The sequence below is a fragment of the Electrophorus electricus genome, chromosome 18, assembly GCF_013358815.1.
Source record: "Electrophorus electricus isolate fEleEle1 chromosome 18, fEleEle1.pri, whole genome shotgun sequence".
In the NCBI taxonomy this organism is placed as follows: Eukaryota; Metazoa; Chordata; class Actinopteri; order Gymnotiformes; family Gymnotidae; genus Electrophorus; species Electrophorus electricus.
Genome location: NC_049552.1, coordinates 9678594 through 9701680, shown reverse-complemented (window position 1 = coordinate 9701680; position 23087 = coordinate 9678594). Strand labels below are relative to the sequence as shown.

General features: G+C 39.9%; 1 protein-coding gene across 1 annotated transcript; it reads left to right on the top strand.

Moving 5' to 3' along the window:
* The first annotated feature begins 289 nt into the window (after positions 1 to 289).
* On the top strand, positions 290 to 23079 carry myo9b (myosin IXb). Its single transcript, XM_027020878.2, has 40 exons — positions 290 to 556; positions 1071 to 1941; positions 5958 to 6052; positions 6141 to 6203; positions 6373 to 6472; positions 6851 to 6951; positions 8423 to 8546; positions 8829 to 8918; positions 9214 to 9330; positions 9604 to 9738; positions 9820 to 9941; positions 10123 to 10264; positions 10414 to 10609; positions 10869 to 10944; positions 11221 to 11313; positions 11903 to 11942; positions 12040 to 12162; positions 12410 to 12490; positions 12608 to 12718; positions 12934 to 13056; positions 13161 to 13310; positions 13469 to 13623; positions 13810 to 14349; positions 14503 to 14584; positions 16439 to 16524; positions 16720 to 16826; positions 16980 to 17167; positions 17360 to 17467; positions 17634 to 17807; positions 17917 to 17958; positions 18108 to 18216; positions 18312 to 18385; positions 18678 to 18870; positions 19164 to 19292; positions 19419 to 19524; positions 19726 to 19857; positions 20084 to 20207; positions 20473 to 20567; positions 20832 to 20953; positions 21251 to 23079. The coding sequence occupies exons 2-40, from the start codon at positions 1105 to 1107 to the stop codon at positions 21517 to 21519; spliced, it is 5754 nt and encodes a 1917-aa protein (XP_026876679.2). The 5' UTR covers positions 290 to 556; positions 1071 to 1104; the 3' UTR covers positions 21520 to 23079.
* The last annotated feature ends 8 nt before the right edge of the window (positions 23080 to 23087 follow it).

The following is a 23087-nucleotide window of genomic DNA, read 5'->3' as shown; positions in this document are numbered from 1 at the left end:
TTTCGTTGTTTAACGGAGAACCATGAAGAGGTTACTTCAGTTCTTACACACGAGTAAAGTGTTGCTTTTTCTCTTTAATTTAGTTTTTTTGATTAATAGCTCATCAGCTCATCACTGAAAAAAAGTTGAAAGCGATGTTTATTGCACTCAGCAGTAGGCCTGCTCTGCTCTGTTTAGGTGTTCAGTCAACTATCGCGTCATTACAGCGCTGACACTTGCTACAGGGGCGAGCATCGCGGCAGTGCAATCGAAGGCCAGCGTAAAGTGCGGTAGGTTACCGAGCTAGGAAGTTTAAAAAAACACTTCTGGAATTCAAAGCTTTTGTAAACATGTAGTTAGCTGACGTCGTGATTTCATCTTAGTTCGTTGATTTCTTAATTAGAGGTGTTTTTTGGTTTTTAGTAAATGTATATGTTGCAAGTGAGCTGCTTCTTTTGGTTTCAACGTGTTTTTGCAAAGTTTATTTTAATAAACAAAACGAAGAAAGTTTAAAGTTTTTTGATCACTGGATATGGATTCGTGCCCTAGCTAATCGAATAACAGCAGATTAAAACAGGTAAGTTTATCCACAAAATATTTCTAAATTTGGCTCACCGAGTTTTGTTTTGTACTTTTTCTGGAGTCTGGGCGTCAGACGTCCACATATTTCTGCTTCCATAATTATTGCTTCACAGCACCCTTTGGTAAATTTCACAGTAGAGACTGGTAAGAACGCCAGCCGTGTGTATTAATCATCTGCTATTAAAGGTGGGCTTTTACTGTATGTTGGGCTAACACCTAGGATCTCACAGAACTGCGTGAAAGGAAAATATTAGCAGACATTACCACCCAATTCTTTCCAACAAGGCATTTTTTAAAAGCATGACTTAATTATTTATATAAGTACTAATAATTAACCATTTAAGCTACTCCATTTAGTTTGGGGAGAGCAGGTTTTACTGAGTGTATCGAACTTTGCACTTCCTAGTTTACAAGTATGAACAAGTATGAACATGCATTAACTGGAGGTCTTTTTCTCTGATTTGTTGCATTCTCTCCTTCACACTCCTACACACCTCCTTCATTTGCAGGTGATGTGGTGAGGCATAGCGACTGTAAGTTACAATGAATATCCTGAAGAGCAATGAAGCAGCCTCTCAGCATGAGTCAGCATATGTTCTACAGATCTACGCAAGGCTGGACCACAAAACCTTCCCATGCTGCACCATTAAAGTTGATAGAGGCACTACTGCAGCCAGCATCATCCATAACGCTGCACCTACTCTGGGCCTCGACATGTCGAAACCCTACGAACTGGTGGAGGTGAGGGAGTTTGGAAGGGAGGAGTGGGTCCTGCAAGCCAGTGACCTACCTGTTGAAAGAGTCCTCCTTTGGCCCCAGCAAGTCCGCGACCAGATCTCAGAAAGCCATGGGTACTTTTTTGCCCTGCAGATGGAAAACACTGATAGATCAGGCTGGTATGACCACATGGCAGCCAGCAATTATGAAAGAGAAGCTCGCAGGCCTGCAACAGAAGGCATCCTTATGACCCAGCCAGAGGACTGCAATGATCTGTGCAACCTCCCTGTGCTGAATGAGAAAACCATCCTGGACACTCTGTGCTGCCGATTCCACAAGAACCAGATTTACACCTACGCAAGCAACATCCTCATTGCCATCAACCCCTTTAAGTTCCTGCCAATATACAACCCCAAGTATGTGGAGATGTATGAGAACCATACTCTGGACATGCTGGACCCTCACATCTTCGCCATTGCCAACGCGGCTTTTCACACCATGTTGAACAAACAACTCAATCAGTGCATCGTCATCTCTGGGGAAAGTGGCTCGGGAAAAACGCAGAGCACCAACTTCCTGATCCATTGCCTGACAGCCATGAGCCGAAAAGGTTGCACCAGCAGCGTGGAGAGGACCATCCTGGGCGCAGGCCCTGTGCTTGAGGTACAGCACTACAGAATACAGGAGGGTTTGTTCAGTACTCAGCAAACCCAGTCTGTGGAGCTCTACATTTAGATTAATGTATAAAGATGATTTAATGAGATACATCAGCCATTTGCTTCTTAACCTTTTCACATTGAAGGCAATTTGATGGTTCTCAGATTTTGAGTCATTATTCTCAATTTATATATTTTTGCAACATTATTTTCTGACAGATGGTCTTTGCAAAATGGAAGTAATGACCACTAACAGGAATTACAATTTAACCAATTTGTCGCATCCTATATTCTTGCATCATTTACATCAGGGTAGATTTTTATTTCTTTTATTTTATACTTTAATACATAATGATCAAATACGAGCAGTGGCTTAATGTTACTCACACTGTGTTAGGAAATGCTGTTTGGGCAGTAATTAAGTAAACCGAAACAGATTAAGTTGTGTTCAGCATTGCAAAGTCCTCAGAAGCCAAATGTATTTAAATTCTACTCAATCAGACTTATTTAAAAACAGGGACAAGTGTGGCAGAAGGTTTCATATTTTGGCTGAGACCTAGGTTTTGACTCGGACCCATTTCGGAGTAAGTGACAGCACAGGTTGCCCCCTTTAAGTTCCTGCTTGGGCTGTTTGAATGTAGAAAAACTGATCTGACTCTTTCTTCAGCTTCTGACTCTATTAATACTGCTTATTGCTTGTAGTCCCTTATACATTGTTAAACGCAGGATTAAAACGATGTGGGAAAAAAAAGAGGTGATGCTTGAAGCTCATATGTTTTACTCAAGAATGTCAGGGAGCATGAAGTTCTAGAAAAGCTTCTAGAATCTTAAAGAGAAGCTGTCTGATCTACAGCCAACTCAGCCTTCAGCTGTTTTCTCTTTACATGTTTTTAAATAGATGACATTTATTCCTTTAACAAATATTGTACATTATGTGGTTTTGAAACAAGGGACAGTTGATGTCTGCATTAAAAAGAGTAATACTGATGGTTGCAGCAAAGAAATAACTAAACTTTCCTGTCTTCTCTGGTTTGTCTTTGTAGGCTAGATTACTTCTGGATTGGGTGTTTTACTGCTTTTAAATGGTTTTTAATTACTAAAATTTACACTAGCCAGTTGTCATTTTTCCTATGCTCCACAAGGAGTGAGTGTGGGACATGCTGGTATGTTTTGTTCTGTTCTTGTAATTTCACTCATTATCTGTGATCTGGCAGTTCTGGCAAAGGCAGGGTTTAATACCGCATGGCCTTCAGGTTCGAGAGAGAGAAAGGAAAAAAAGAAATGTCAAACAGGTCACGCGAGTTCTCAGGATTCCCCAGAGGCTTTGTCTTTCATCTGCCATGCCCAGGAACACGAAGACATAATTTGGTTTGAATGATAGTTGGCAGATTAGGAAAATCATTTTCTTTAATTAAAAAACTTTTTTGAGATAAAACTCACCAAAAAGGGTATCCGCATCATCCGCAGGTCACACATTGATGTCATAATTAACTTTAGAACAACTTTTTACATGACATTTCTGGGAACTTTTACCTCTTCTTCAGAAAATAGCCTAGTCATCAAGGTCTGTTTGTCCTGGAATGGTTGGCACAATAATGGAAGTGGTGCCTGAAGAAAATTGTGCCTTCCACTGCTGTTTCTGGGATGCAGGAGAACAATTTCATTGTGAAATATTGTGACATGGTGAACACAACTGACAGCACGATGAACACAACTGATCACTGCTAACATATTGTGGGGATATCTGCCGTGCTGTCTGTGTTCCATTCAGTGTTTTTGGTTGACCTGCCTTTGAACACATTCTGAAGGCACACAGCTCTTCCAGGGACCCACCATACCTGCAAATTCCGAACATCTCTGGGATTTGGAATGGTTTAAAGTGAAAATAAACCCTAAATGTACATATTTGACTCAGAAATATATTCAGTCACCAGCTTGATTAGGTATTCTGGTAATACAAGTCATTTGTTCGACAAATGTTTTACTGGTCAAATCAAAAATTGCAATCCTCAAAAGCCTGAAAACTCAGTGGAATTGAATCTGTAACCACACCCTGAATTCATGATGAAATGATGATCTTTCTCAATTATATGTAAATGGGTCCTAAAAACCTTTCAGTTATCAACTGATAATTGATTCGGCTCATTATCATCAGGGATTCTGGTGGAGAAAATTTTCCACTTCAAAAGACTTATCTGTCTTGAAACTGCTTTGTTATTAAACACTACTATTATAGCTATGATGCTTAGCATAAGGCTAATCTGTGTGATGGCCAATGTTGATATCCTTCCTCCCTTGGTTTCTCCTTCCCACTACACTTGTCAGTCAAAATACCCCACCTCCAGACACACACACACACACACACACACACACTCACTCACTCACTCACTCACACTTTCTCTCTCTTTCTCTCTCTCGTTCCAGCCCCTACTGTGCATCTACTGTGCATTTTTCAAAAATACACAAAGGGCGGAGACTAGAATAAGTCAAGGGTGGATGCAATCTTTAAAAATGTGTTTAAGAATGGATTTAGAATGGGTCTCATACAGTGGGATTGAGTGGTCAGTGGTCTCAGGTTTCTGCTGCTTTGGCGTAATTGTATTAGAAGGGCGTTTGATCCTCTCTTTGTCATTTGAATGTACTATGAATATATGTTTTCTAAATTGTTGGTACTTGAGAAGTACCTATAATCGATAGAGAACACATGTTTAAGGACATTTTAAACTGTCTTCAATAACTAAGCAAATCTGAACTGTTTGTTACAGCATATAATTGTGTTGTTGTTGGATTTTTTCATATGCATCTAATACAGTTCTTCTGTGAACAAACTATGAGTAAATGTTGCAAAGCAATGTGTGTGTGTGTGTGTGTGTGTGTGTGTGTGTGTGTGTGTGTGTGTGTGTGTGTGAACACCACCAACATACAGATGGCCTGTATTTTAATACAGAATTCAGAGTCAGTGATTATCTTATTTTTGACGCACTAATGGATTCAGTATTACAGATTGGCTACTTCTTTGCATAAAGACAGAGGGATAGGTCTTCAGGTTGCAAGAAGATTGGTGGCATTCTCAGAATACCAGAGCAATCACAAACATGCTAGTACTTGCTTAATCATACCAGCTGATGCTTTCTCTCTCTCTCTCTCTCTCTCTCTCACACTCACACACACACACACACACATATCACAAGCCTAATCTTCTATCTACATTGATTGACCTTTTACCAATGTTGATTTGACTGAAAGAGAAAATGTATCAAGTGGAGTTTGCAGGTTTAGAATTGCCATTCCAGAAGTGCTTTGGTATAGACCATCATAGCATGGACGAGGAAGTAACAACATTAAAATATTATGGCCAGATACAATACATTCAATCAGACTGACACACGGTGCTGTGGAAAAATGGGGAGGTTGTTGGCTCATTCCTGAATCTGTAGATTGGGGTGATTTAAAGGTAGGCTCAGTTGCATCAAGAGGAGAAGTTCATGTGGAAGTTCCACAGTTCCATGTGGAAAAGGTGTCAGCCACACCCAAGCCTGTTGGGACAGGAGCTGAGCTATACCACCGCTTCTTGTTGTGAACGCATTCTTCAAATCAGACCTCAACCAGTAAAATACTCACATCTAGGGCTGGCTTTTGGTTTCAACTAAAATGTGTGTATACACATACTTTACCCAACAGACTACAGTGGTGCTCTGCAGTACAGAGAAACTTTTTGGCTGCGGTCTTAGTGGAAATAACTCTATAAAAGTAACTGGTGATTACCCGTAAGTTAGTAATATGACACATAACTTTTCTAATTCTCACCATGTGATAAGATATCTACATATGGTTAGTTTTGGTTTCACTAACAGGGTTTGATATTCCTCAAATTGTGTCTCTCTTGCAGATTTCTCAGAAACTGCTACACCAGATTATGCTGACTACCCTTTTATTCACTGGAGTAAATCAGTTACAGCTCAGCTAATAAGGTGTTGAAAAATAAAAAAAATTTTCTTCTTTATTCCTTTTCTTCTTCAACAGGCTTTTGGTAATGCAAAAACAGCCTACAACAACAACTCAAGTCGCTTTGGGAAGTTTATCCAGGTGAACTTTTTGGAGGGAGGCATTGTGAGAGGGTAAGACTCACATGATTTCATGGAACTGCCTAGAGATGAAAGATGCACAAAGCTTGCTTTTCTCAAACACGGTTTGATTAATTTTCAGAGCTATGATTGAGAAGTACCTGCTGGAGAAGTGCCGACTTGTGACCAGAAAGAGCAGTGAAAGGTAAAGGAATAAAACACTGGATCATCGCAACATTTGATCCAGACATTGGATTTCACTATACAAACATTCTCAGTAAGAGTATATCTACTGCCTTAGTAAAGGATGTTAGAATGTTTGTTTTTTTTGTTTTGTTTTGTTTTCTTTTCTTTTCTTTTCACCTACACTACAGGAATTACCATGTGTTCTACTACTTGCTGATTGGTTCATCTGAGGAAGAGAAAGAGGAGTTCAAGCTCTTGGCACCAGAAGATTATAATTATCTCAAACAGGTAGTGACCCACTGAGCTACACAGAGGACACCTGCTCTACCATAAAGCCATTTCATTCTGCTTTAACAACTGTTATGTGCATTCCTGTGGATCAGGCCTCTGATAGCATAAATGTGCTTTTAGATTCACAGGGCTGAAATAATAATAACTAAATTCAACTGCAGATGCTTTAGATTAGTAGTGGTACTCAAGCTGTAATGCACCCCCAATGTGGTGTACTAGATGATGTGGTGCTAGGTCTAGTTTCTAGTATGTGTGCTCACATTGGCCATTGGAATGTTCTGTGGCTTCTGGGAGATTTTGTATTGTTCTTGGGTATTTGGGTTTGTTGAAATGGTCCAAAAACATTGAGATCTTTTCTTCCTCTCTTTATTTTAGGATAACCCTCAATTGGAGGATCAAGCAGAAATCAAGTGTGAGTTTAACAGGCTTCATCAGGCCATGGAAATGGTTGGCTTTCTGCCGGCAACCAAGAAACAGTAAGTGAATTTTATTTATTTATTTTTTGTTTTCCAGAGGGTTTTTTCTTGTTATTATTGCTTTTATTTTGTCAAAGCAACTGACAGTTGCCAAAGTTTTTCCATATAACATCAGGTATGTTTCAGGTTTATTAATGAGTCTCAATAAACTCCCAGGCACTTGGGTTACTTTTTAAAAAAATCAGACATATACATTTCTGTAGCCTTCGGCAATGTGTTTCTGTAGCCTTCAGTAATGTGTCTTAGATTTTTTTAGAACTTGATGCCCACATCCTGAATTGGATTTTTGTATAGTAAATGACACATTATACAGATTAAGCCTTATACAGTATGAACATGCATATTTTAAAGTGCATTAAGACTTGAATTAGGTACATTTTAAAAGGGAAAATGCCGGGTACTTTGAATCTAGTAGTGTTTCATTTTTAACTACTTAAAATTTAAAAATAAAGTGGAGAATAAGTAAGCTCTGTATGATTGATAGAATATTTGAGTAAGAAAGAGAGTGAGATGGAGAACAATTTTGGTGTGTATCTTCTCCTGGATATTATATTTTTGGTTAGGCATCTATACCTTAACATGGCAGGAAGCATCAGATCTACACCTAATCTGACATGAAACTGTCAAAGACCTATGCTCAAGTATGTGTTATGTCCATGGAATGAGATTCACAAAACTTTTACTTGGGGTTAGCATTAACCTTGCTGTAAGGATTATCTTTAGCAACTGAGTAGTCAGCACCAATCCCATTTTTCTCATACTGTTCTATGGGAGCATGACTAGTTAAGAGAACTCAAATTTTGATAACAATATGTACGTTTTCCTGCAGAGAATCGTATTAAATACTATGTCCAGTATAATTCATTTAGGATAAGGAAATCTGCCAAATGCTATTGCAGTTATATAAAGTTCTTTAAATTGCACTAGTCTGTATTTATGGAAGAGCAAGATGTGTGTCCAGGTCCCTGGGGGTGTAGATTGAGCAACTATGGAAATAAAAATAATAAATACAGCCAAACACTGCAATGGATGAAGACTGTGTACAAAACCAGACACTGAAAACATCATTAGAAACACCCATCATGCAATAAGATGTACTGGCTACATTAATTGGTATCTTTATTAATATTTATTGGTAGAATTTTAAAGACTGTAGACCATCTCTTTGCTGTCTATTATTTCACCATTATTTCATAGTTTCACCATTTTATCAGGGGACAGGTTCTCCCTGTAGGACCACCACTGATCATGTTTAATATGTTAGAAAATTAAAGCTTAGATGTTATAGATTTTTAAACACATTCTAGGTGTTTGCTGTGTGGGTGAAAATATTTGTCCCTCTACTTTTTCATGTCCAAATGTTTTGGATTTTTTCCATATGAATACACACTTTTAATCTATTAATTCATATAATATGCCTAATTATTGCCTATAAAAATAATTATTTTAAAATGTGTGTGTCTTTCCATAGAATATTATCTGTGCTTTCTGCTATTTTGTACCTGGGTAATGTGACCTATGAGCAGAAGGGAGATGGAGAGGGTGTGACAGTGGGACCTGCAGACGTCCTCTCAACTCTCTGTGACCTTCTTAAGGTAGCATTTTCCCTTTACTGTTGGCCATGCTCCTCTGCATTGGTTTAGCTTAGCTAACTGCAATCTGGAACCTGAACAACGTTTCTCATATTATTGCATTTAGTCTGAAATTTCATGTTTTATTTGTGTCCTCACCTGGCTTACAGCAGTGTGTATGTAATTGCTGTGTCTTGCATAAATATGAATGTCATGGGGGTTTGATCAGTTGCCACCAACAGGAAGAATGGCTGGCTGGCTACCTCTATTTTGACTCCTCTCTAAGTGCTCTGTCTTAAAATGCAGGTCAAGGTTGAGCTCCTAATGGAGGCTCTGATCAAAAGGAAAGCAATGACTGCCAATGATGTCCTGATTCTGCCGTACACTCATAGTCAGGTAAAACTGGCATACTAGAGTCTAAGATATAGTTAGAAAACTGGCCTGGATTGTTAGTTATGTCAGTTAATGTACTGGTAATTATTAATGAAGACATTGATCTAACATATGGTTAATTTTTCTTGATTCTTTTAATAATATAGCAATATAAACATTTCCACCAAGTGCTCATCTTGTTATAATATCTAAGAACAATTCATACCCATTATAACTTGCATTGTAAAACTGTGTGATCAGTCTGTGTGAATGAGGGCTGCTTTGGGTTTGATGAACTTTTATCAACGTTCTTCCTTAGGCCGTCACGGCACGAGACTCCATGGCCAAGTCTCTGTACAGCTCGCTCTTTGACTGGATTGTACTGCGCATTAATTATGCTCTTCTCAACAAGAGAGACATGGAAGAATCTGTACCGGTACTGAGCTTTCCTGTCTAATCACAATGTTAGCTGAATTATTACTGTGATTAATAATATAGAACAAAGCAGGTGAAAACGTTGAAATTGTGAGACCAAAGCCAGGTACCCTGGACTAAAGAATAGATAATGAAGCTAATATCCAGGCATGATTAAGTGTGCCTTTTAGTGTGCTGTCATGATTTGTAGTAATTGAATACCTTTTATTCAGGGTATTGAATTCATTTATTCAGAAAGCTGTAGTAATCATTCTGTATCTCCTTTTGCTTAAAGTGCTTGTCCCTAGGTATTCTGGATATATTTGGATTTGAAGATTTCAAGACTAATAGCTTCGAACAGTTCTGCATTAACTATGCAAATGAACAGCTCCAGCATTACTGTAGTCAGCACATATTCAGGCTAGAGCAGGTGAGTTGCCTGAGCTCCAACTGCTCTGTAAGAATGGGGGACTTTGAATCGCTGTGCTGCTCACAGTCTGCTGCTTTACAGGAGGAATACCTGGCAGAAGGCATCACCTGGACCACTGTTGACTACACTGATAACATTGGCTGCATTAACCTCATCAGCAAAAAACCCACTGGTTTACTCTACCTGCTGGATGAGGAGAGCAGGTGAGGGAGCTGCACAATGCAGCACCACTAACCTCACAACAGTCCCGCTAACCTCACCGTCACAAAGAAGTCCAGCTAATCTCAGTTCATGCCATCTGCCACTCAGCTCATCGGTTTTTAAACCTCAGTGAAGATTGATGTAGAAAGGCTAGGTGTTCACATTACTACTCTCTGTCTGCAGTTTTCCCCATGCCACAGACAATACCCTGCTGGAGAAGTTTAAGCGGCAACATCAGGATAACCCTTTCTTTGTGCCCACTCCAGTTCTTGAGCCTGCTTTCATAGTCCTCCACTATGCTGGCAAGGTCAAATACCAGATAAAGGTAAGATACGGAAAGTTAGAGAGGGAAGGTTCTAGCAAGAAGTATTCTTCTTGGAGTGAAAAATGGAAAAGTCCTTGGTGTTTGAGTCAGTGCACCCTGCTACAGAAACCAAGCTGATGAAGCTTCATCCTAATACATGTCTCTTACAGGACTTCAGGGCAAAGAACACAGACCACATGCGGCCTGACATTGTGGCCCTGCTGCGGAGCAGTGAGTGTAGCTACATCAGGCAACTCCTTGGCTCGGATCCGGTGGCTGTGTTTAGGTGGGGGATTCTTCGGGCCACAATTCGTTCACTGGCGGCTTTCAAGGAGATGGGCCGACGATCACTCGCAAAATGTCATGGTAACAACACACTTTAGTATCAGTGCATTATCAGTCTCTGTGTCTTTCGACAAAGAAAATACATAATATAATCAAATGGAAATTCTACTTCCTCAAGGAAGTATTTGTTATGGACTTTGTACAGAAATGTTTTTTTGTTATAAGTGCATTTGCATCGTTGTCTAATTTATTTAAAATGAATACCAGTGAACAATCTTAATTCTATTTAATAATGATAATTGTTGTGTGGTGTGGTGCTGCAAATTCTTTGTACTGTTAGAATCTCGTAGATTCTATGGGCGCCGTTCCCTGCAAGAAATGAGGCCCCCCAGTGTAGCCATGGGCAGACTGATGAGGTAAGAGTGGAAGGTCTGGGCTAGAGTGCAGTACATCTTGGAGTCTCCCAAGAGATTTCTTCTGTAGCATAAACTACAGTCAGTTAAATTGTGTTTATTATATGGGATGTTTTTTTTTTTGTTGTTTTTGGCTTTTTTTTCCATTTAGATTTTCTGATTACAGGCATATCCTGTTTATATGAATAAGTTGAAAAAAGTATCGCAAGGTTTTAAAGCACCACATAGCTTCTGCTTGGAGAAGCAGGTGGTAAATTGGTGTCTGCTTGCTCTACACAGCCAGCGCTCACTCATAGACTTCTCATTTGACCGTTCGGAGGACAACCCCCTAGAGGCCTTTGAGGACATTTTTGCTACATTTGAGAGTAAGAAGTAAGTTGGTTTCGTGTGAACTTCAAAACCAAATGCTTTACAAACAGATGCTCTATTGTGCCAAGCCCTTTGGGTTCTCACCTAATCTGAATACTAAGAGTTCATAAGCCATCTTCATAAAGTCTATCATAGCTAGAGTACCAGGTCTTAATTAAGATCCTTAATTAAAGTGCACCTGATGCTTTTCTTCCTGAGATGGATATGGATCTTGGTTTTGGTTTGGGCACTTTGTAATCAGGTGACTCATCTGTTATAATATCTGTATCCTACTAATCACATCTTGATTTTTAACTCTTTGTACTCAATAACCCCTCCCCCCTCTAAACCTCTCTCTCTCCTGCTGCTCTCTGCTTTGGGTCAAATCAGGGAATTGCATGCAAAAGTCCTCCACAGCATTAAGAGATTATGTGGTGAAGTTCCTCAAAAGCTTCGTCTATCTACCATTTCTGTGAGGAAGTTGCACTGTTCTCATTGAGTGTGGGTGTCATATTACATTCTCCACACTCCACACCACTGGACTAGTTCCTCCTTAACATATTCCTTCAGTATGTTTTGAAATTCTCCCTTCTCTTGTCTTGTCCCTTGCCAGGAAGAACAGGACAAACAGACAAAAGCAGCTTATACCTAAGGTAAATGTTAAGTGTAATGGTCATTAAGATCCTTTCCACATGAGTACTCAGACTGAACAAGCACTGTTCTTACTCTTCTCTCCTTGATCCTGGGCAGAATCTCATAAACGCTCGCTCTCTGAAGCTAATTGTGGATCTTAACTTGCATAACCGTGACACCAGGTCACTTTTACACCTTCATAAGAAGAAGAAGCCCCCAAGTATCAGTGCCCAGTTCCAGGTTGGTTGTGCTAAATGCCCACTGCTCCTGCTCCTCCTTGCTTAAGCAAGACCTCTGCCTCCTGAACAGCTTATTTATCTCCAAACCATTCAATACTTTTCCATCTTTGCTTAAAAGCCTGTGTAGCTGTGCACTTTAGACATTCAATCACAGCGGTGAAACAAAGGTTGGATGCAAATTATGGGACTTAATGGATGCTAATGGATAACTTGGTGCATTAAATGATGTAATGTCCCTCACTGGGCAGACATCTCTGGTGAGGCTGCTGGACACATTGAGGAAAGCAGAACCCTTCTTTATCCGGTGTATCAGATCTAATGCGGAGAAGGTAAAGTGGAAATTCCCTCTAAACAAAGTCATTTACAAAGTTATACATTTTGTTTGTTATTCAGATTCAGAGGAGTCATTAGTTTGTGTATGGTTATATTTTTGTGCATTATTTCAGAGGGAGATGCAGTTTGATGAAGATCTTGTCCTTCGACAGCTGAGGTACACGGGCATGTTGGAGACAGTTCGCATTAAGAGGTCCGGTTATGGAGTCAAGTACACCTTCAAGGTAATTTGTTACCCTCATACTCTAAATGGAGATGTCATTGAGTACTAGCTTTAAAGTTGCTGAGTGAAGTAAATGGAAATCTACATTGTTGCCTAGATTTTCATAGATAGACTTTTGTTTATAAAAAAAATCTTTTTGTATGTGATCCATGTGAAGGATGAATTTGAGTGACGGGCACATAGTCATTTAAGTTTATTTTCTTGTGCCATGTGAAGGAGTTTACAGAAGAGTATAGGGTCCTGCTGCCAAAGAATGCATCTACACCTCGGGAGGATATCTCCAACCTGCTGTGCAAAATCGGCATGAACACAAGCCATTTCCAGATTGGCAAGACCAAGGTCTCAATCCTTTCTATGTCTGCCACTGTGATCTAAGATTTAGTTCAATGTATAGATGCGTTTCCCTGCCTTTTTCATAAATGAGAAGTTGTTCCTCTCCACAGGTGTTTCTAAAGGAAGTGGAGAGGCAGAAACTCCAAGAAAGCCTCTACAGAGAAGTGATGCACCGTATTCTCACCCTGCAGCGCTGGTTCCGTGCATGCCTGTCTAGGAAGAACTTCTTGATGAAGAGGAAAGCCATAATAACCATACAAGTATTGATGTGAAGTTTCCTCTGGTGCTACCTTTCACCAGCAGAATCTAAAGTTATGTTCTCTTTGTGAATTGGTGAGGTTGTGCATGTGTATCCTATGTGTATGTACAAGTGTAACACATGTAACGTGTGATTTTGGTTATTTCCTGGGTATCTCAGCGGTGCTGGCGCAATTATCATGCATCGACCTGCTACAGGGCAGCTATTGTGATCCAGAAGGCATGGAGAGAATCTCATCAGAGAAGAGAATACCTGCGCCAAAGAGAGAGCCTCAGAAAGCTGAAGATGTTGAAAAGGTGCTCAGAACTTAAAAGGTGTGCTCTGGTTTTAAATATTTAAAATATTTTAAGTATTATATGGAATTTTGGTGTGGGATCACTGGTCATGCTGTATGGCACAACAAACCACTAAATAATTCATGGAATGAGAAGATGTTTATAAACTTTCTCATTTCTTTTCTGATAAACCAAATCTTGATTTTTTTTTTTCTTTTCCCCCAGGCATGTGAAAGAAGAAGATATAAATATACTGGAAAGTACCAAGAGCAGTGAAGTGACAGAGGAGAGGAGGAGCAATGCAATTCTTCCTCATTATGATAAGACAAAGTCTTTTCCAACAGTACCCGTCTTAACCCTCTCACCAGAGGCCAACAACTTGGAAGAGCTCAGACGCCAGTATGGTATCGATATTAAACAGCAAGAAAACAGAATCAAGATTTCTGCTTCCACTCAATGTCTGACAAAACTCACCAGTCAGGACCAACCTAGCATGCAGGGTATAGAAGAGAGAAAGGAGATGAAAGGCACCCTCCCTACCCCAGCACTAATTCAGATGGTACCTCCTTCACCAAACAGCTCAACCAGGCCAGTCCAGGCCGTTTCAAATGATGGCTCTTGCATAGCACCCCTTCAGCGCTCCAAGCCATCCGTCATGAAGGAGAAGGTGGAGAAATGGAGGGAAAGGAGAAGTGAGATAGCACTTCTGGACAAAAGCCATTTTGAGGACCAACAGCTGCAAAATCAGAGCATGAAAAGTTTAAAGTAAGAACATTCCTCAATTTTGGATCCACTATAGCTTTTGGGAGTTTTTTGTTTTTGTTTTTTTTTGTATTTGTGTGTACCTGTCTTTTGTGGTAACGTGGTGCTTTTCCATGTTTTGTTGTTAATTTCCCACATATCACTGTTTTGATTTAGGAGTCGAGGAATCTCAATGTCATTAGACAATCTGTCCAGTCTGAGCTCATCTGAATCGGATAGCAGTCCATCCTTGGCTGATGTAGGTACAATTGCAGGCCTAACCAGCAAAATACTCCTTGTTAACTGTACTGTGTTTTTAAAATGTATCTAATTTTCACTTGTGCATGACTATAAGCTGAAATTTGTAAGTGCCCACTGCAATGACTATGCAGTAGCCTCTACTAGCCGTTTCTGCCTGTCATCTCTGAAGTAGCTTTTGAAATCGTGGTTCGGACATCACTAGGTGCAGCTGCGTAGCCGCAAGCGTATTGGGCACAAGCGCCGGCTGGGGCACGCACGCAGTGGCCTCATGCTTTCGAATGTGGATGCCAATGACATGGAGTACTGGAGTTTTCCCCTACCACCCATCAGCCCTGCTGGCTCCTTCCAGGCCAGCGCATCTGTGGGGCTGCCCAAAGCCCAGGTGATCGAAAGAGCCCATCTCAAGCAAGTGGGCAGGGGCTATGGAAGGCTTACGGGTCTCTGCATGCATACTCTGAGCATCATGTTCCATGCTGTAAACAGTGGAAGCTGGAATGCTATGCAGGTTTAAATGTTAATGTCTCCAAGAAAACTGGGCCGAGCTCAATCTTCTTATAGTGGTTGAATGCGTTTTCTTTTTCTGTTAAAGCTGGTTTCTGACCTTTTTTGTTAGCATTGTCTCAGACAAACGTGAACATGTGGTTACTGGCTCCGGTGAGCGCACACAGAAGGATGTGGAGCCTAGTTGGTAAACATGTTGAGTAGTAGTATGTGAGGAAAATGGTTAATGTGAGGTAAAAATTGGTGACCACAAGCTTTTTTGGTTTGTTTCTTTTGTCTCTGTTACTCACCATCTCACTAGTCTGATACAATAGATTATCATATAACATTTAAATAAATCCAGTTTATTAATACCCATCTTTCCATTAATTTGGGGATGTTCCAAGTTTCTTAATTTGTAACACACCCAAGTTAAGAAAATTTGGACTAATCATTGACACCAGATCTTTTTAATCACATCTGTTTAAGATTTAGCTGCAAACTAAATAATTTGCTCTGTAGGAGCTGGTGTAATAAGGCAGATTATAATGATTCAAAATAACAGTTTGTTTGATAAAGTGGAATTTCTAAAATCTCATCACTAAGCAAAAAAGGTCAAAGTGTGTTAGAGCATGCTGTGGGTGTCTCGGTCACTCTTGGTGGTGGTGAGAAGCTACGTATTAATCTATGCTTTCATCTACACTGGAAACAAGCAAAATACTACTGGGATTTTTTTTGTGTTGTGTAAATACTATTGAAGATTTTGTGTCATGTGACCGATGATCATCTTGGGCCCATTTTGAGTTTTTCTTTGTCATTTCCCTCTTATGCCTTTCTTCCTCACAAAGGCATCTTTCTACCAGCTGTGCAGCTCCTCTCTGATTGATTCACTCCCTGCTTTTTGGAACACACTTTTCTAGGAGCATGAAGTGTTGAGAATGTGGGAAAGGGTTACAGTTATGTGTATCTTTCTTTAAGGTGCGGATTTTGCTGCAAAAACTGTAGAACTCTGGTCTCATTTCTGTGAATGTAGTCTGATGATGCTCTAATTGTCTTGAATGAAAGGGTGGTTTTCTGGACATGGTTTTGACACAGTAGTCTCTGTCATAGAGCATAGGGTTTTCTCTTAAAAATCCCCAATAACACAATAATTTACATATGGGTCCTTCTGTGGCCACTCTCTGACTACACGAAAGGCAGTGTAAAATCTAGTACAATTTGGTGGCAAAAAAATGAAGGGTCAAGTTAAGATTTGACAGTTAAGATTTGCATGTAAATTATGGATTTTCTGTGTTTGGAAAACTATCCCAGTCAAAGCTTTTCCTGCAAACCAGTGCTGTCATTTATCTAATATGAGAACTTTTACTTTCAGAAGCCTACAGAAACAGATGCGTCTAAGACGATCACAACCAACAGGGCTGGTGATGCCCAGCCCTCACCACAGGCTGCTCCAGAGAAGTGAGTAGGTTCTCTTAACTGCTCACAACTTGCACACACAGCAGCATTTTTTCTTTGTTTGCTTGCTTGCTTGCTTGTTTTTCTTCCAGAGGTAATGCTGTACATCTTGGCATATATTGGCAACGTTTCTTTATAAAGCTATGAAACATAGACCAAAATGTCCTAACTTTTTTTCTCTTTATTTGAATGTTTTAGGACTACGTTCTTTAGTAAGTACTTCCCAAGAGGCCAAAAGAAACGTCTGATGCCTCAAGAAGGAAACCCTACCATGGCAAAGTCACCTGCTGAGAACAATGAACAAGGTAAATTGCTGATGAGCTCTAACAAGAACATCTAGAATTGGAGGGTGGTAGGAACGTAATAGAAAGAAAGCGGTACCTAATTTTAGAAGGTGAGATGGACCAATGTTTTTCTTTTATTCTTTCTTTCTCCTTACATTGTGTTCTGCCTTACAGTTAGAAGTCCCCAGTCCTACTATGCAAACACTGGCTGTGCACCAGCCCCGCTCAACCGCAAACGATCCAACCCCAGTATCAAGATCAGCCGTGGTACACGTGTGCAAGAGCAATGGAAAGCCTCCATGAACCGTCAGATCACAGACTGTAGCGAACTCCATCACCTGGATGAGTTCCTGGGAAATCAGGTGGGAGTGAGTGCACAGCAAAGCAGAGTACAGAATGACAGTAGAGAGAAATGGGCATTCTCAATTTAACTCAGAGACTGAATTTCCAGACATAAAACTGGAGTTTTGTGCATTTTGTAATGAACCTTCCTGCCCTGTTTGTTTGAGAATTGTGGTGATGTAGTGTCTGTGTTCTTGGTCTGTTGAATGCAGATGAATGATCTCCAGTCACGGGTAAACAAGCTCTCAGAGACGGAGCTGATCTTCCTTACAGCGACCTTACAGTTTAGAGACACCCTTAAAAGCATGTATTCTCTCGCTGTGAGTAAGCTCCACCTATGTAACATATGACTTTTTTACATTTACAGTGTCAGCCCAAGAATGCTGCAGTGTTTGTGTCAAAATAAATTGTTTCTTCTCCTCTGGGGACGTAATTGACTGATACATTTCATTTTATCTGACTCGGGCTATATGTTCTGATCATCAGAACCCACAGATCAGCTATAAAGGTCTGCTGCAGGGCTACAAGAGCAAGGTGGTCAGTCTGGCCACAAAGAAGCCAGATGAAGTGCCCATGGTGGTAAATCTGTTCGAGTCAGTTCTGGATGGGTTTAGTAGAGCTGAGATCAAAAGAAACTCTCTAGAATCAGACAATGTGAAGGTACCTTTTCACCAACAATGGAGATTTTCATGACTTTTCATTTTCAGAATTTAGCTTTGAAATAAATGATCTCACTAGTGTCAACATGTGTTCTTATTTCATGTACCAGCTCACGAAAAAAGCCAAGAGGGCACGTGAAAATGACAAATGTGTAAGTAGCCATTGTTTAAGTATGTATTCATTTGATAGAATAGATTAACATTTTAAGAGCATTTGTTGCTGTAATGCAGTATTTCTTGCACTTCTCTGGTCACACAATTACCTGACCCATGACCCCTAATCCATTTCCTGCCTATGTAGGAAAGCCCATTGGACCATTCGTTCAGTACCTGTCAGGTGAACATTGTGCAGTCATGTGACCTGTGTTGCTCTTTTATTTGGGGCATGGAGAAAGCCTGCATGTGTAGCTGTGAGTGTTCCAAAAACCCTCTCCTCTAGCAAAATACATTTGGACCTCTCGGCTCTTTGGTCTGTGAACTGTGAAGTGTTTTTTCTGCTTTTCAGCCTGTAAGATGATGTGTCACAAGAAGTGCCTGAGCAAGATAATCACATACTGCTTCAAGCGTGTTCCCAGAAAGGTAGGCTGTTCTGTGTCCTGCAGTGCCTTGAATTTTTAGCAGGTTATTTTAATAAGTTCCTTTAGACATACAAAAGTGTTAGACTTCTTTACAATTCTAGCAGTGATGCTGATGCCAGAATGTCTTCACTCAGTTAGACAAGATGAAAGAGCTATATAAGAAGTTTAGAAATAACAGTAACTTATGTCCAGATATCTAGCTCAAATGTTTTGTTCAATGGTGAAAAAAATGTCACTGTCTCATGAATGCTGTGTGTGCATGCGTGTTTGGCATGTGTGTATGTGTGCAACAGACTGAAACAGACAAAACAACTACCCACTTTGGTGTGCACATTAGGGCTCTGACCAACAGCATAAGCCCAGTGCCAGTTATCTTGGAGATGATGCTGACACATGTGGAGATGAACGGGCTGTACATAGAGGGCATCTACCGCAAGTCAGGCTCTGCCTGCAAGGCCAAGGAGCTACATCAGCTGCTAGACATGAGTGAGCAGCAGGCTCTCTTCACTACACTGCCCTCAGTGTAAAAAGACAATTGCACTAGTTTTCTATTAGTTATTAATAATAATGTGTGTACTAATGAAAAGCACCATTCATAAAGCACTTGACAAATCAGATTTTTTTTGTTTTGTTATTTTGGGTGTTGGGTTTCCAGCAAACTGACTGTCAGTCTGCCAAATCAGTAGTATTAAAATGGGTGATTTAAAAACAGTATTACAATATAATTATATATTGAAATGTACTATAAATGTACTAATTGCAATAATCCTTTTTTTTAGGTCTCAGGGATGTATGTCTTGAAAACTACCCTATTCACACAGTTACTGGTGTAATCAAAAGCTGGTTACGCGAGTTACCAGAACCCCTCATGACCTTTAGCCTTTACAACGACTTCCTGTATGCCATTGGTATGTATTTCCTGTGTGCTTTTGTCATGCATTTTTATATTATGAAGGGTCTAAATTATGATGTCAAGGATTGGTTGAAGTGAATGCAAGTTTATGTACGATTGCGATTTTTCTTCCTTCCCTCAGACTTGCCGGAGAAATCTGAGAGGCTCCGTGCAGTCTATAGGAAGTTAGAAGACTTGCCTACCTCTAATTTCGATACACTAGAAAGACTTATCTTTCACCTGGTCAAGTAGGCTACTTATCTTTTTTATTTATTTATCTGTATTAACCACCTTTTAGTCCTTGAGAACCTGAAGGAACTACAATCACACATCACCTTCACACACAGTGCAAAGGAACTCTATCAGTAAATTCTTCCTGTATATGTTGAGGAAGATGAGCCAGCTGTAACAGAAGCTGTTTCACATTTCCACTGACCTTTTGTCTTTAGAGTGGCCAAGGAGGAATCTCACAACCGTATGTCCGCTAACTCGCTGGCCATTGTCTTTGCACCCTGCATTCTGCGCTGCCCAGATGTGACTGACCCACTACTCAGCATGAAAGACCTGCCCAAGACCACACTGTGAGCTCCCCACTTGCTTCATTCACTTTTAATCTGCAAAGGCGACATCTCATTGTATGTGGAGAGCATAATCAATTAGCAAGCTCTCATGCTAACTGGTGAGAGTAATTAGTTAATGTGATCTCTTCTAGGTGAAGTCTTGCTCACTGTTGCTTTTCTCTGCCCTGTCCCTGTATTATGCTATGGTATGGTATGTGAATGTATGGCTTGATTATGATTTGCACAGGTGTCTGGAGGTTTTGATCATGGAGCAGATCAAGCGATATGACGAGAAGATGAAGGACATCCAGCAGCTGGAGCAGGCAGAGGCCATAGCAGTGAAACGGCTCAAGCTCCGTAGACAGAACACTGTGAGAATATATCCTATCAAGGGGCACACTGAATAGATTATTGGATGTGCAGATACGCTGACATGTCCTGAAACTTTCCATGCTCGAATGTATATAAAGATCACATGTGATCTCATTTTAGTGAAAAAGGATGTGCAGGAAATGTTTTAACTCACAATTCATATTTAAAATGTATATGAATTGTTTTGCAGGTTGTCTTGTTGCATTTGAATTTTACACTGTGTAGCCTTGGTTCAGTAATGATAACTTTTCTGATTTATACAAGATTATGGACAACCCAAAGATGGAATCTCCCTCAGATTCAGACATAGAAGAGGAAAAGACCCTGGTTGAGAGGATAAAATCCATAAAGCAGGAGAAGTAAGTGTGGACCTCCATGAACCAAATCTTCATTATCTTCATTACCATTACCTGTGTTTTTTCAAAGACTTTATCATAGTCCTGCTATAGAATAGGTGCTCAGAGACATAGGCCACACTACTCTATACCTTGGTGCCCAGCCCTGTGACCAATTTCATCACCAGCTGACATTGCTTGCTCGCTCACTCGCTCACTCGCTCACTCGCTCACTCGCTCACTCGCTCACTCACTCACTCACTCACTCACTCTCTGTATCTGCTACAGAAGCATGCTGGCCTGCACACTGCCTGAGCTGGACCAGGACACTTCTGATAATGACAACCTGGACTGGGAGTCCACTGTCAGCTCAGACAGCCTGCAAGACCTCACAAGCCTGGACTTGGAAGGTCAGTAACATGTAGACAGAATTTTGTTTTGCATGTGGTGGATCAGAAGAAGGCTTTTCTGCTCCATGTTCATTAAGCAAGTTATGACTAAGTCGTTTGAACTGTGAGTCATTTAGAACTATACTATTGTCTTGGTCTTCATGACTGTGGTGTTTTGCTTTAGATTTTTCCATCAGATTGAGGATACAAGGGTCATGGTTGCCTAAGGAGCTTTAAAATAGCCGCATTAAGCAAAGGGGCATGGGTAGTCCAGCTGTGTCCAAGTCTCCAGTGTCTAATCTAAAGGTTCTATTTCAGGCCAGAAGATAGCTGCTTTAATGCAGCAGAGGTCAGCGGGTATGGGGAGTGCTCCCAGCCTGCCAATGCCTCCCACCACCGTGCACAGAGCTCTCCCCAATGATGGGAACCAAAAAGAGCCATCACAGCACAGAGATGGTGGGCAATCTATATATGTCACCCAGAGCCAGACTGGCTTCCTGTCATCCATCCCATCTCACAGTAGCCAAGACTTAACAGTTGGACAGTTCACTGACCTCAACATCCCATTCATAGATGAGGAACTCTAGCAACTAACTGAAACTGCAAAAACAAAATAATCTTAACACACAATTTAACAATGCAGCAAACTACTAAAATAGTAATATTTGGTTAAAGAAAATAATTACCAAGGCATTTTGGCATACTGCCTTATGCTAGTAAAGTATATTAGCATATTTGGCTAAAAACAATTTCAAGACTAAAGAATTTATATGCATTAAAAAATGGCATATGAACACATTTTTAGAATCAAAGTTTTGTATTTGTTGATTATAAGAGACACTTTATCTACTGTTATTTTCATTTTTCTTTGGTTAACACAGCCTTTTCTATGAACAACCAAGCATGGATCATATTTTATATGTAAAATGTGGAAGAGTAGACAGAAATGTTTTGTCTTTTCAATGAAAAGGGAAACATTGATTTGTGTTTTTGTTTTAGCATTAAAATAACTACAATTGCTGTTCACTGATACATTTTTGGTCTTTGGATTAAACTACAAATCAGGGAAACATTAGTGTATGTACAAACTGAGTGTAAGAAAATTTTGCATTTGTAGTTAGGAATGATATTACATAGTACATATCATAGCATGTTTTCAGGCAGCTTGTCTCATTACTTTCTTTTTCTGTAAATAGCATCCACAGACTTTTTCTTACATACTTGCTTTAAATGTATCATTCCAGCCTCCTATACCTGTCATTTTTGCCCTTAACCATATCCTTCTGATCTTTTATCACTGGTAGAATGTACACTCACCTTCCACTTTATTGGGAACACCTGTATAGAGAACTATAAGAATACAATCATCCAATCATGTGGCAGCAGTGCAGTACATAAAATCATGTGGACTCTGAGTTTTACTTACCCATGTAATAATGGCTACTTCCATCATGCTAATGTGCTACGTCACAAAGCACAAATGATCTCAAACTAACATCATGATCAAGACATTAAGTTCAGTGTACTTAAGTTGGCTCCATGGTAACCAAATCTGTATCCAATAGAGCTCCTTCAGGATGTCAATTAATGGGAAATTTGCAGCATGAATGTGTAATCATATCAATATGGACCAAAATGTAATGATTGTTCCCAGGATCTTGTGGAACAATTGCCACAAAGAATTGAGGCTGTTCTGAGAGCAACTAGAGGTCCTACACAGTATTAGAGTGGTGGTCAAAAAGTGGCCAATGACTGTATATTCTGTCTTAATACTGAATGTTTTTTGAGAGTGATTTTGGTAAGAACTGAGGCAGTCCATGCAGGCTACCAGTATAACTGATTGAAGCTTTTATTTGCAGCCTTCGTTTTTTAAAGAGAATGTTGAAAAAAAAATATGGTGACTGCTACCTGTGTGGATGAGATGTAATAAATAAGTAGTAAAAATATAAGAATGGAAATTGAGATTGTAATCCTGACCTCTATTTGTTGTTGGTTGGTTGGTTTTGTCTCTGTCTATTTTATGAAAAATATTTTTAAAAAACTTAAATCTCACCACTGTCATTTAAATGAAAAAGGTCTTGTATTGATTGATGTGGCATACTTAACTATACAACATAAATGGAATAAATGACACACTGAGATGACAAATTGTCAC